Source organism: Barbatula barbatula (genome assembly GCF_947034865.1).
Source record: "Barbatula barbatula genome assembly, chromosome: 10".
Taxonomy (NCBI): domain Eukaryota; kingdom Metazoa; phylum Chordata; class Actinopteri; order Cypriniformes; family Nemacheilidae; genus Barbatula; species Barbatula barbatula.
The window spans coordinates 16,721,326-16,736,092 of NC_136773.1; the positions used below are offsets into that span (position 1 = coordinate 16,721,326).

General features: G+C 37.9%; 2 protein-coding genes across 3 annotated transcripts in view; one reads left to right on the plus strand and one right to left on the minus strand.

Moving 5' to 3' along the window:
- Positions 1–3,966, minus strand: part of hydin (HYDIN axonemal central pair apparatus protein) — a gene marked incomplete at both ends in the record, with an annotated part of 48,319 nt that extends 44,353 nt beyond the window's left edge. Inside the window, 6 exons of the mRNA XM_079465985.1 lie at positions 1,052–1,176; positions 1,280–1,479; positions 2,753–2,887; positions 3,226–3,345; positions 3,589–3,714; positions 3,886–3,966. Of these exons, the coding sequence (XP_079322111.1) occupies positions 1,052–1,176; positions 1,280–1,479; positions 2,753–2,887; positions 3,226–3,345; positions 3,589–3,714; positions 3,886–3,966 (787 nt within the window). The remainder of the gene's footprint in view (positions 1–1,051; positions 1,177–1,279; positions 1,480–2,752; positions 2,888–3,225; positions 3,346–3,588; positions 3,715–3,885) is intronic.
- Positions 3,967–5,818: 1,852 nt separating this feature from the next.
- Positions 5,819–11,960, plus strand: pnp6 (purine nucleoside phosphorylase 6). Of its 2 annotated transcripts, none has more exons than XM_079465712.1 (6): positions 5,819–6,042; positions 7,788–7,957; positions 8,244–8,347; positions 9,263–9,438; positions 9,589–9,835; positions 9,940–10,445. In XM_079465712.1, the coding sequence occupies exons 1-5, from the start codon at positions 5,969–5,971 to the stop codon at positions 9,809–9,811; spliced, it is 747 nt and encodes a 248-aa protein (XP_079321838.1). In that variant the 5' UTR covers positions 5,819–5,968; the 3' UTR covers positions 9,812–9,835; positions 9,940–10,445. The 2 variants fall into 2 exon arrangements, with proteins under 2 accessions (XP_079321838.1, XP_079321837.1); XM_079465711.1 differs by having other exon boundaries at positions 5,825–6,042; positions 9,589–9,779; positions 9,940–11,960.
- Positions 11,961–14,767: the final 2,807 nt, after the last annotated feature.

Genomic DNA, 14,767 nt, shown 5'->3' on the forward strand with positions numbered 1-14,767 from the left:
ATAGTGCATTGTTTGGTCGCTGAAATGATACTGCATATGAAGCTAGTTTAGACAGACCTCTCTTTGTTGAACTGTATACGGCTAAAGCTCTATGAGAACAGACAGTTTGATGTAGTCTGGGTTAAGCTTTGCATCTTCATATCACTAAAAGCATGACAAGATTCGAGGTAAGTGTTTTCCCTATACAGTATAGACAAAGCACCTTCTGAGACCTTAAGACAGGCCTGTGGGCTTATCTGAGAGGCAACTGGGACTGCAGAGAGCTGTTTCTGCCAACCCGCAGAAGATAACCAACGAGGACACGCTACAAAGCTGCTCCGTGTAAAACATAAATGAAGAGGAGACAGGAAAAGGCGCTAAATTAAAAATGATACTCCCCTGATGGGCTCAGTGTAGTATTTTTAGAACACGGTGAGTATTAAAATGTTAATGCCAATGGCCTTTAACAGACCTTTCTGTTTATTCAACGGGACAGGCAGGGACAGCACCTATACAAAAACCACACACGAAAGTCAAACTACATGCACACAAACCAAGCACAGACAGTCGTGTCAAACACAGTCTCTTAGTCAAGTGTTGTTGTTGTAATAAACCAAATCTTCTATTTGAACTTCTTCTTCAGGCAAAACAATACTTCAGCATTGCAGAAATGTAGAAATCCTAAACTATTGCATACAAACAGCACATGTGAAACAATATTAACTGCAGTGCCAAAGGAAAAATAAAGCCCAGGAAATTACAGTACATTCATTCGCCCAAATAAAAACATGTGCAAAATAAAAGTAGTTTTACTTTAAAATATTGTCAACATTGTCCGTGCCATGTACAAATAAGGTGTGTATCTGTATGTTAGTACAGTAGAAATTAATATGAAGATTATTAGACATTTATACTATAGGTTCATGAGATAGTTTAGACTTGCTGAATATGGATGAAGGTCTATGTCATAGTAAAATGAGGTGTTGCTGTCAGTGTGTGTGTGTAGTGGAGGAGGAGTTTGTGGGAGGAGCAGGTGATGCATGAAAACCTGGTGGTGATTAGCACTTAGTACCTGAGTGGTAGTGAAGCATCAAATCCTGACTGTGATCCCCTATGGTTTTTGGCAAGAAATGAACAGTAACTTGCATGCCTTGACCAACTTCAAGAGTCCCAACTAAAGGCTCCACAGAAAATGGGCTGTGAAGAACAAAAAAAATTGTATACACCGAGATGCCATTTATTCAGACCATCATGATGCATGTTTCTTTATCATAAAAATGCTTTGACGTTCCTCTCTTACCTGCATGTGCTTAGCTGAAATTTAGCCTCACATTTTCCAATATTTCGTACAAACAGAGTTTTCTGTGACAGGCACTTCACAGGACAGACTGGGAATTGCAGATTATCTGGGAAGTCCAGGATGGCACGAGGGCCAATTGCTCGAATGGGCACCTCGAACTTTTCACGTTCAGTAACACAGATGAGTCTGTGAATGTAATCCTAAAATTACAAGCAATTGAAAGTCAAAACAAATGTATAGAAGATGCCATTCTCTTCAGAGTTCCTTGAAGAGGATACTTACTTGACATAAAACAATACAGGACAGGTCAAGACAATATAAATGTTTGAAATATTATAGGCTCTCTGAGTTCTCTGTTGTGCACCTATTGAAATAATTGCTCTTTTTGTTTATGTGACTTCTCAAGGTTTCTAAATGTCTTCACAGTTGGGCGACCATGACACGTGACCATCTCTCGGCAGGATGGCCACGATGGTCTTTCTGGAATAGAATGATTTCTATACAGTTTATCACACTTTTTCTGTCTCTATTCATTCTCAACTCCCTGGTACCGATATATCGGGTATTGGGTGATATAAACTGTGCTCTAACAAATAAACAGTTTAGTACATTTCCAAATTATCAGCGCTGATCTTTGTATATGGAGTTTTTGACAAAAATTTACATCCATTATTCTGTCCAGATCTCAGTGCCTATTAAAGAACTTTCTCTGACTAAGCATGAATGAAGGTGTAAAGCAATCTGCATTAATGTCTGCCAAACAAAAATAGATTAGCAGGCAACATTACTGACTGCAAAATACCCACTAATGGACAAGATAGTGGCTGTGGTGAAACACTAAGCCTCCAGTCGCATTCAACAACATGGCAGATTTAAGTATGAGACTTGAAATTTAAGTTCTTTATTATTGTTAGGCAGAATTACAAAGATTTATGATATCTAAATATCACTGTGTGGCAGTTTTTATGCATGACTGTTTGTTTCATAACACTTCTTCCCCATTCATTGCAAATGTCCCATGGGTGCACGGTCATTGGCAATTTCTAAATTACAATTAAAGTAGTCTGTGTAAGTCATTTAAGTTCTTGCCTATAGTTTCAACTGCACTTGACAAACAGTCTTTAAAAAACCTGAACTGGCTCAGGACAAACCCAGGACCCTACATTCTTTTCTCAGCCAAGTTATAATACTGTATGCTACTATAAACTCAATCCTAATCCCATTTGTCTTAACTTAAACAAAAATATGTAATCACTTACAAATTCAAATAAAGAATAAATATGAAACTGATTGTGTCCAATAATGGTTTAAAAAAACAGCAAATATCCATTAGTATAAACTTTAAGTATCACATTAACAAATGTTACATTATAACCGTTTTTTTTTAATATGATACTTTTTTGAGGAACCCAGAATCATGGTTACGTGTAATGTCGCATTCGTTTTGTCTATTAAAGGCAGTATAAACTTTACCTTGTTTTCTTGTGGAGTGAAGAGTATGGTGAATGTTGATGCCATACCTGGAGCCACTTTCTTACTAGCATCTAGTGGGCTGACCACTTTAAAATAAAGTGAATCGTCTTCAATCACCTTTACTAGTCGGGGAACCTAAAAATATCATATCCATGTCAAAGTCTGTGATCATTACAGGTACAAATCTGTATTGTCTCATACGTCATTGCACATGATATTTATATATTGATTTTGAAATTGCAGCAAAGTACATCAAAATCACATCTAAGGATATCATCTGTACCAAGAAGTGTATTTAATATAAGATATTTAACCCAGAAGTTGCTATAGATGGTTTGCTATATCGATGATTTTCAGAGACAAACCTAAATCTTTATTTGATCTTATTTTGATTGTTGTCTTTTCTGAATTCTGAAGCATTCACTAACCCACAAATATGCCTTAAACTTAATGCTGCTTCCGTCTAAAGTCACCTTGTCACTGTTTCGAAGCTCTAAAGGCACCTTGAATGTCTGAAATGGTGTACAGTTTTGGAACACAATCTCAGATGGGTACGGCTGAAACACGGCCTGGTCCAAATCTAATGAAGAAAACTAGAAAAAACAAGGCAGGTTGATTTTTGATACAACTAAGAAAATGGCCTTTGGACTTCCAACAACAGAAATACTTTAGTCCAGACTGAGAATAAACTGTTTAACGTAAGCAAAAGTTTGGAAAATATTGGCAAAAACAAAGTTTGACATTTCTTCAACATATTTGGAAATCCAACTTTTGATATGTTGCTACCTAGAATCAGTGACACACTATTTTTAAACGTTTGGAGCCAAGTAAGCTACCTTATGATGTGTGGTCTCTGTCATATCTAGGAGCTCCAGAATCCGGGGCGGGTGCATCTCATGAGTGTTTGCCAATCGCTCTTCTGTACTCCGAGACATTTCTTGAGCATAGACAGATGGAACAAACTGCAAAAACATACACATATCTATTATCATTTATTATTCACAGTTTAAAATGTACACACCTGCTCTGACAAAAAATGTCTGTCTTGCATATTAATTTTATAGGCTAATGTCAGAATAAGATAAGTTAAATGCTGGTAAGTGGTTTGTATACCATGTGTGTGTGGTGCTCACCTTCAGGGCATTCTTTGCTCCCCGTTTAACCAGCTTGGGGTTTCGGGGTGCCACCCCATTTGTTTTGAATCCCACTGACATCTTGCGTGAACTTTCACTAGGCGAAATCAGGTGCTAGTAACAAAACATCCGGTTTCCTTTCAAGATTAACGACGACAAGCAAAGTAAATACATACGATAATGTTTTTACCAGAAGCCGGTGGTAACTTAGACGCCATTAGACGCTACGTCGGTAATTTTAGTTCATCCACACATTACAAATAAAATGGCACTAATTACAAAACGGCACCGCTAATAACATATACGTGCCTGAACAATCAAAGTTTAAAAACGTATATGAAAACCAGAATACGTAGTAAGATATGTCCATTGGTTTTCATGACTTCAGTTGAGCTTGGTGGTTACCATGGTCGCTGTTACCATAGCACCAAGGGTGCAAACAATGCTCTGTTTAGTGGAGCCGCTTAAAGACGGCGTGTCATTGGCTGAAAGTTTTAAAGCGCAAGCAGAGCAAGGGACCTTCAACTTCCGTGTGTCTCGAGTTTGTAAATATAACCTAATTTGAACGGGGACACCAATCAAACGTCGCTCCACATAACGAGTAGTCTAAATGGCACGATTGATACATTCGCCATGTGTTTATTAAACGGCCACATTATTCCTGCACTATTCTCTCCGCCATTTCAAGGGGGTGGGGCATAAGGATGTTCACTTCCGGTTGCAATTCACCCTTGATTTAAATGCAAAATGTGTAGGCTGCACGGCACTGTGCACTGCATGAACGGGTATAAGGGAGCATAGTTGCAGAAAAAACAATTGTCAGACTTTTAAAATAAATTTGACAATATTTATTTGTGAGATCAGTGGGACTATTATGGTCATTATTCTGTATTTTCAAGCCACTTTAAAGGCATTCCTACCCTAAAAAAGATGTCCAGTGCACTGAGACGTTGCCCCCAAAAATCCCACAAACAAGCAACAAAAAAAAAACGCAGAGAGGATGAGCGCTCACTTTGGATGTGTCTCAGTTACCTAGTTCAGGAATTAGACAATCTTTTACACAGATTTAAAACTCTCTCTAAACATTGGGATATGGGTGATTTATATCCCACCAACATGACAACTTAATCACATCGTAAAATGTCACCTGCGGTATTTATCAACAGTAGCATTGGCCACTGTCCAATGGTGCTGTAATGTTAGGGAAAGCAAGATTGCTCTATAAAAACTTGCATATAAATGGATAGCTGTAGTTTTTTGGATAAAAAGAACAATAAGATACATGCCTCAACCATCAGTGGTTTATGAACTATATGGAGTACAAAAGCATTGTTTTGGTGAATTGTGAAAAATCACACTTGACCAGGATTGTTATTGATTAAGTGAAATGTTATTCCGCTTTTTCCCCCTCAAAACACAGCTCATCTGTTCACTTGTATGTGTCCACGGGGCAGTTTGATACATTGTAGCAACAGGGCCAAAGCACTTCATGAGATGTCTCTGATCCCTTTTTTAATTGACACATTAAATAACAACTACATTTTATGTCTGGGCACAAATTTGCTGGGTTATTTCCAAAAAGGACGAACCCAATCATTGGGTTTAAGGGGAAGTTCACCCAAAAATCGACTTTGTGTGCTCGTCAAAGAAGAAGATGAAGAAAAAGTGCTCTCGTGAAAGCACGCCATACAAGACAGAGGAGAAGATTAAATTATAGATCAAGTCTTGGTTTGTTTTTTAGCAAATAAAGCATCCTCTTTGCTGGAAACAGCATTTTTCGAAAATAACCCAGCATTTTTTAGGTAAACCATCAAGTGGACTAATTTTCCTGTTATTACCACATCACCTCACATTCATTTATGATCTATTTATTTGGTCTCGCTTTGCCATTTTCCATAAACATGGAAACACTGCTGTGTTGGTCCTGGCAGACAGTTTCTCAAGCGCGGGTCAGTGAGCAGTGTCAGAAGATTGGATTAGAACAACGAGCGCAGTTTAAGAAACGAATAAAAGAAAAGCTCCTCCTCCGTCATTCCACTCTTCCCACGAGATCGTTTGACCTCTCGCTAGGTAACTCTGTATCATGTCTGCTGCCAACAATAAAGTCAGTAATTCAGTACCGGCCGCTGCGGACATGTCAACATCCAACGAATGCAGGTAAGGCGAAACGAATATATGCAAAGCTATAGTCTTGCAATATAACGGACCTGTGAAATCAGCAGCCTGCATATATTGTCGCTAAAAACAGACAAAAATATAAGGATGGGCAAGTAATGCGTCCACGCCATGACAAATGTCTCTTTATAATTGTGACAGCCAGCCGCTGTTTCATAGCCTAAATAAGCGGGGACCACAGGTTGCAGATCATTTGGAAAGTAGCCTAGCTGGATGTTACGCATATTCTCTATCCTCAAGGGTACTTCTTTAAGTGTCTTCCTGGCGATAAATCAATCTTCATCAGTATGCACCTTAACCCTTTTAAAAACGAGGAAATGATTTCGAACTGCTTTATTTACAGATTCGAAATTCAACATGTAACGACGTAACATTTATCAAATCTACTACTCTTTATTATGGTTACGCAACATCATTATCTTGCATTCAGCTCGCGTGCGCACAAATTTTACGTAGCTCTTAAAGAGACAGGCTGAAAGATGAAGCCTGTGTAAAACCGTCCCCGACTGTTGGCAGGGCTTTTGAAAGTAAAAAACGGGCTGCGTTGTGATTAGAAAAAAAGAGACCCATTGTGCGTTTTCACTGAGCTTTTCTAAAACACACAGTGTTTGAAGCTCAGTCTGGAGCAAGCGCTCTGAATTGAAAGTGCTGATCAAACACCGACCTGCAGCACCACGGACAGCGCATGTCTGCCGCTCGGCCATTGAGTTTTCCATACCGCATATGTTCCCTGTTACCTCGTGACAATGACTTTGAGAAACTTCCTCATAATGTGAGCAATTCAGTTGGGATTGGCCTGCCGTTTGTCATTTAATTTTTGTTCACAGTGGATAGATTCATGAGCAGTTTATAACCATGTTTGTGAGAGCTTCATGTTGGTTTACCAAAGATAAGATGATAGGCTAGTGGTAAAACCAGAAATTAAACTGGGTGGATGACATACTTTCCATCTGTGGTAGATTGCATTGTCATACTAAATAAAGACTACGATTATGGATTTAAGAAACACCCTTGCACTGTCAGTTGTTGACTTATCATTACACACATATGACTAATATCCATGACATCCATTGATAATATATTGCACGCTCAAACATTGATTTAATCTCCACTGCTTGTCCATTAGCCCTGAATGGTAACATGACCAGCGGTTAGAGAAGCTTACACACTCACTTTACTGGAAATCATTTACTACAGTGAGTGTTATAAGTACCAGCTTAATGTGATGAGAGTCAAAGGGTCAATTCGAAATAGTCCAACACAATATCACGGGTAATAAGAAGGACAAGCAGTATACATTCAACATTTCTTTTTAAAATATCTAGCAGAGAGCATGCATGTGCTTTTCTCTCTGTTGCTAAATGTTTTTGTCAGCTTACTAGCGTTTCGTCCTTGTCCTCACTCTCAAAGCAACTTGATAGGGTCACTGCACATGACAGGTCAGCATTGGTGTATCCTTCACAGACAATTCCGACAACAATAAACAGGAAACCTCAAGTAGGGAAATTATTCTTAGACATAATCCAACTTTGTAATTGTACACACATTTGTATTTATTTGGCATGATTAAATTATGAATAAATCAAATAACCTAGCATCTGTAGAAATATCACAAAAATAACAATGTTTTGTTTCCATGTAGTTACAGCTATGAGGAGTATAGAGAAACAGCAGACTGGCTTCTTGCTCAAATATCACACAAATAACAATGTTTTGTTTCCATGTAGTTACAGCTATGAGGAGTATAGAGAAACAGCAGACTGGCTTCTTGCTCGTACAGATATAAGACCCAAAGTGGCCATCATCTGTGGCTCAGGCATCGGCGGATTAGCTGACCTGCTGGATCACAAGACTATGTTTCCTTATGAGAAAATCCCCCGGTTCCCCCAAAGCACAGGTTAGAGACAGCTTTTTCTGTATTTAAAAGGCTACATTTCATTGCTTTGAGGGAGGTAATCATTCATAGCCATTAGATATACAGTAAGTTTGTTTTATAACCTATTAACTGATAACACAAATATGAAAAGGTAAACAGAAGATGTAACAAAAATGCATCTAACAATGCAGCATACTAAAAAAACAGTGAATTCTGACAAGGTTCAATGAATACTTTACCAATTGCTGCTGTTCATTTAACTTTGTGACAATAATTTGATAATACTTATGCAAATATATATTTTCAGTGCAAGGACATAAAGGTCAGCTGGTGTTTGGAGAGCTTAATGGGAAGCAGTGCGTTTGCATGCAAGGCCGTTTCCATTTCTATGAGGGTTATAATGTAGCCACAGTAAGTATCATTCTTTAAACCGCAAAGGGGAAATAAAATGATGCGTATATCTTTTGATACAGAATAAGTAATACTGCCCGCCCCCACACAAGTAAAACTAAGATAAAGATGGATGCAATCTAGACAGATATGTGCCAAACTTTGTATTTAAAAACAAACAAAACTAAGAAATGTCAGTTCTTACTCTTTAATAATAATTATAAACCAGAGCACCAACACGAAGGTTATTCTGCATTTAACCATTGACTATTTAATTTGTTACCAAGCAATTTAAGTATAACAGAGAAAAGCACAGTTAACCTTTAACAACCAGCTCCATCATCTAGTTATACCTCCTATAAACTTTTACAACAACTTTCAAACATTTATCATGCCTGTGATCAGGTTAAAAAATGTTCAGCACAAACAATGTAGTGCTTAAAGTGCACTCTGGTGCTTGCCCTTTCTTACAGAAGCCAAGTGAAATATAAATGTGTTTTTGTGATTTATGATTCTTGGCCACGTCGGTATATACAGTATGTAAGTCATTGTCCAGTGCTGTTGGAAGGCAGTCATATGTTTGTGTTCCATTTCAGATTTTTTCTTTTTTAAATGGAATATGGCAGTGTTTATCAGTAAAGATCAACCATGCACATATTTTTTCAGTTCATGTGAACTTATAACATTTATTTAGAAAACACAACCTCTTCACTGCTCTTCACAACGACATCTCTTGATGACCTGTCTCAGTGCAAGGGTGGGACTATATTGACTGTCTAATGGCCAGATTTCCAACCTTCAAATATTCATTCTCGAAGGACAAAATCAAGTCCGGATCTACTTTTTTCCCGAAGCCATTTGACTCTGATATGCATCACAATAAGGCAGAAAACTACCATTTCATGCCAACGTAAACTTCCTTTCCTTCTCTTTTAGGTCACATATCCAATAAGAGTGTTCTGTCTTCTGGGGGTTGAGACTCTAATCGTGACCAATGCTGCTGGAGGACTAAATCCCAAGTTTAAAGTGGGTGACATTATGCTGATAAAAGACCATATTAACCTGCCTGGTTTTGCAGGCCAAAATCCTCTGTGCGGTCGTAATGAGGACAGGTCAGTTTTCAGTTACATGTATTTCACACATATGTGTATACTACATCAGCTATAAACATTAGAGCATCACTTTATATGACCTTTTACTACTATCTGTAGAGGCAGTACACTGATTATGTTCACTGATATTTTTTATGCATTCCTCTCTAGATTTGGAGTACGTTTTCCTTGCATGTCTGATGCATATGATAGAGACTTGGCACAACTGGCCAGGAAGACTGCGGAGGAGCTCGGCTGTGCCTCTTTTCTCCAGGAGGGTGTTTACTGCATGCTGGCTGGGCCGTCTTATGAGACGATTGCAGAATGCAAAGCTCTACAGATGCTTGGGGCAGATGCTGTTGGTATGCATAACATACTGTTACACTTACTGTAGGACTCGATCACAAATGAAGAAGATGTGAGTTTGTTAAAAGATCCACATTATCAGTTAGAGTGATTTAGAAATATTGGAAATATAAAGCGAATTAATGCACATTTGACAGTTGAGGGATTTTTCTCCAGGTATGAGTACAGTTCCGGAGGTGGTGATCGCTCGACACTGTGGGGTACGTGTGTTTGGACTTTCTCTGATTACTAACAAGGTGGTGACTGACTATGACAGCAAGGAGAAGACGAATCATGAAGAAGTGCTAGAAACCTCCCGCAAGCGAACCGATGACCTCCAAAAGATAGTCAGTCATTTAGTTAAAAATATGTAGTGCAACCATTTACTACCTTCACAGAAATATCACAAGGGTGCTTTTAATAATAATCTTCGTCAGACTTTTGCGATTAGACACAGACAGCTAATGTAGAATGTAGACAGATAATGTATAACTGAATATGCTATGTAATGTTTCTTAATGTATCCTGTTCAGGGTAAAAACTATATTGACATTCCAGTGCCACTTGAGTCTAAATTTAGACTAGATTCATTTTGTTTATCTCATGGCACAGTAGGTACTGTGGTACTTACCAACAAACTAACACTGTGAGATTTGTAGTTATTAAAAACTTGTACAACATGTAATCCTGTCATCTACTTTACTTCCTGAAATTAATGTTAAGAACAACTGAGATTAATCAGTATTACAGAACAATCAGTATTAATGTAATTTCTTTTTGAAAGAGTTAAAGATCAATCAAAAAGATAACAGACTCGGTTTATCTCAGATGTACAAAAGAACATTTTATTATTTACTTAACTTGTATTGAGAATAAATGCACAGGACAGTGGCAATATGTTAACAAATGATAAATCATATATTGCTTGAGTAAATGTTTTTGACTAAATATTCAAAATATATATTGTCTGCAAATAATTTTTGTTGTCTGCAAATAATATCTCTGCACAGATTACGGATACGCAGATTTGATGTATTTTACAAGCAATTATATAACAAAAAATACATCATGATATACTGAAAATGTTGCTTGGTGCTGTTGTTTGGTCTGCTATGCTCATGTTTTGTTGTTTCCTATTGACTCATATACGTGGTGATTAGAAATATGAACTTCAGTCTGACAATGTGTTGCAGTGTTAAGATATTCATATTAGTACTTTCCTCCAAAGGTCAGGGGCAAAAGAGAGCAACAAAGCTTGCTCACAAGAGAGCTGTACACTTGTGTGTACAGTAATTCTAAATATACTATGCAAAACATATGTAACGTTTTAGATATGCCATCCGACCCCCAAGTCACTACATTATTGATAAATCTTCTAGCATAGATATTCAATAAACAGAACATCAAGGCTGTGGCAAGTATGTCACAAATAAACCTTGAACAAACACAAACAGGGATGTGGTAAATGGACAGTAGGACAACGTACAGTTGCCTAACAGCAATGGTCTCAGTAGTGGAAGAATGGTGACAATCTACAGTAACATAATAAATACATTGTAGTTTTTGTTTCAGATTGCAGCAAGAAGTTGTGTATTTGAGAACATCTGCTTGTAAACCGTTGTACACAAAAGCTCCTTTAGAGAACGGAGGGTGAACTTTTGGAGGATGACTCTGCTCTTTCCGGTGATGGCAGATCAATCTGTTATTCAGGTCCTAACTAATCACAGTCTTTCACAAAATATGTATGCAAACCCTGTGGTGCTGACGCGTCCAGACTGGAACTTCTCAGTCTCAGTCAACATCCCAGTCCCTGTGTGCCATTAGTCAATGTGTTACTGTTATGCAATTAGTGAAAGACCATGCATTGAAATATTCAGAAGCTGAAGCAGCAGCGTGTGTACAGCAGTGACTGTACTTGATGGTTTTCTAAAGGAAGTCAGAGGTGATTATCTTATTTGATCTTACATGTTTTTCTTCTGCTCCCGCTGACATATTATCTCATTTGAAATTATTTCCTGCTTTAGCTGTTTTCCACTTGAGCTGAACATCTTCAGTTTGATTTCTATGTGCCATCCAAGCACTAGTAAAGACTCTCCAAACCAGTAATGTTATTAAAATCAGTCACTCATGAGGAAAAGAATCATTGATATAATGGTTTCTTACCACCGCTATCTGTTCAATAAAATACATTTGCATTCATAATAATCCCCATTCTTGACTCTCTCTCTCTCTCTCTCTCTCTCTCTCATGCAAACAGCCACATATCCTCACAAACAAATCTGATATCATTGATGGTGCAACAGACCTTTAAATCAGAGGCTTGGCATTTCACACTCCTCCCTACCATGCTGCATATGCTCCCATAATCTTTCTTATACGTTTCACTTTAATCAAGCCACTGCAATCCTGTGTTTGATGGAGAGCTACTCCTTTCACCGTCGCTCTCAAATCATGTTTGCAGAATGGAGGACTGAGCGATCACCCAAGGGACACTTTGGCATTATAACTATACACATTCTTGGAAAAGAGAAATCCACTGAGGGAGAGGGACCACATTAGAAAGCAAGATCTCCCAGGAGTATGTAGATATATAAGGTATAAGTATAAGAGAGGAAGAAAGAATATACAGAGGGGTCCATATTTTGGGTGACGCAATATGAAGGTATGGGCAATAACCGGCATATTAGATAAGAGGTTTTAAAAACATGAAAATACTAAGGGTGAATAAAAATATGTTTTTACTCAGCATGTGGTTTAAAACCTGTATGTGACTCTTTATTCACTGTAACACAAAATAAGGTATTTGGAGAAATGTGTATGCATGGGATTTTGTGTCCAATGCAATGGATGTCAATGGGGTCAATGTTGTCTGGTTACCAACGTACTTCAAAATGTCTACAGTTGTGTTCAGCAGAAGAAAGAAGGTCTTACCGATTTGGAATGACATGAGGGAGAGAACATTTTGAAAAAATTATACATTTTTGGCTGAACTAAATAACTAACTAACTAAAATAATTAATCCAGAGTTGACTGAGAGCATTATTTTTAATTCCCCATGTGAGACGACATTAAAAAGCAAGATTTTAAAATCTGATTCTAACCTAGAACGTTTTAGAATTTGTATTTGCGCTATAGAAGGAATAAAGTGAGATATATTGAAATTTCCACATTCCTAAACTCACTCGACACCAGCCAACTCACTGGGGTACAGCCAAGAGCAGGGTGACAAAGCAAATGCTATTGATTGACTATTCTTCAATGATCAAATTAGTCCACTGTCACTTTCAGAGCATATTGATTGACGTTTTTGCCCTGTAGATCATATTAAATCCTCAGTCATTCTGTAACCTCTTTGAAAAGTTGTACGACACCTGACCCCGACACCTGACTAGGGATATGGCCAAGAATATCTTGTGTAGACTACACAAATATATATTCTGATACATTTATCATTCACAATCAGCTGTCATGAGCTTTTATTTTTATTTAACTTCCTTTTATAAATGCACAAACCTGTCATGATTCTGCCTCTTCACAAACCTGTTCAATTATTCAAATTCCAATCTCAATTCTCATCAAACAAAAGAAAACTACATGCATATTATATTTAAATAAAACTTTTGGTGTTAGGCCTTTAAACATAGTAAAAGATCTCATAAGGCAGCCCGTACACAGCTGTGTTAAATAGATCCAGCAAGAATGAAGATTCTGCTGGGGCAGACTTCTGCAGAGGAAGTTAGTGGTTTACGTGCTGCTTCCAGTCAATGAGAAATGGAAAGTGTTTATTCCTCGGGATCACTCCGAAACACTCCGCCTCGTGGCAGCACTGTCTAGACGGAGTAAATGTATGGATTAATAACCTCCCCAATCGCTTTCAACCTCAAGCCAAGCTGTAACATGAATTAGTTTGTAATATGCTTGTATTTCGTACATCAAGTCTTGATAAAAAAAAACTTGTTTGCGTACTGTTTTTATTCTGTGTGATTTGGAAGGTTAAGATTTTGAAGATTTACACGACTGATAAAACAAAGGAATGCACTACATTAAACGGTTTTGCACTGTATGTCTCTCTCTAGATCTAATGTATCTTTGAAGTATGTATATCTAATTAAGTCTTAAACTAATGTCTCTGTTACAGCCTGACATCAGACATAATGTCAGTCAGTTTTGGCCTTAAAGTAAACAAGGAAACAACAATTCAGTGGCACCATTCAATCCTGCCATTCAAGTTGCAAAGACCATATTTCTTGATCAAAATTCACACTGCATTTAATGCAGAGTGCTTGTTGAATAGGACAAAGTCGGTTAGACGGACATATCGGTCATCACCTCTGACCCGACTCACTGTTGAATAAACTAACGCCTGTATATGCAAATATTAAGATAAGTGACGCCCCGACCGCAAAAAGAGTTCTCATAAACCTCTATGGGATGTGTGAAATGTGATTAAGTGTGCGCATTTTTATGAATCTGTTCGTGGCCGTTTTAGAAATAAAACTGTAATTGGCATTGATGCTTTTTGAGTGGCGGTTGTGCGCATGACGGCGGTGGCGCACCGGCCGGGATACCTGCAGTAAGTGAGAATTTCTTTGCAGCGCTCCATGTCCTGTTCCTATGGTGCAGGCTGCAGTCTTCATGCATGAGTGCGGTGCAATAATTAGCCTTTTATACCGCAGGGACAGGACTGGTGTATTTTATCACTCCTTGCGCTTGAGGCACCCACATTAACAAGCAGTTTGACACATTTGAATAGGGAGTATTGATAATAGTAGTTCAACGCAGATATCAAGTTCCTCCATGTAGCACAAAAACACATTGTAGGCCACTATGCATAAGGTGTTTTTTATTAAATATAAAACATTAAATATACGTTATAGCGGTATTTGCATGCGTAAAAAATGGATAACAGGAATGCAGTGCATGTACCTATAGCGTATTCTATTAACTAGGGCCTACTTAATTTATAAGAAAAGGTAGTAAGCTGTAAAACAAATAGCCTACAATA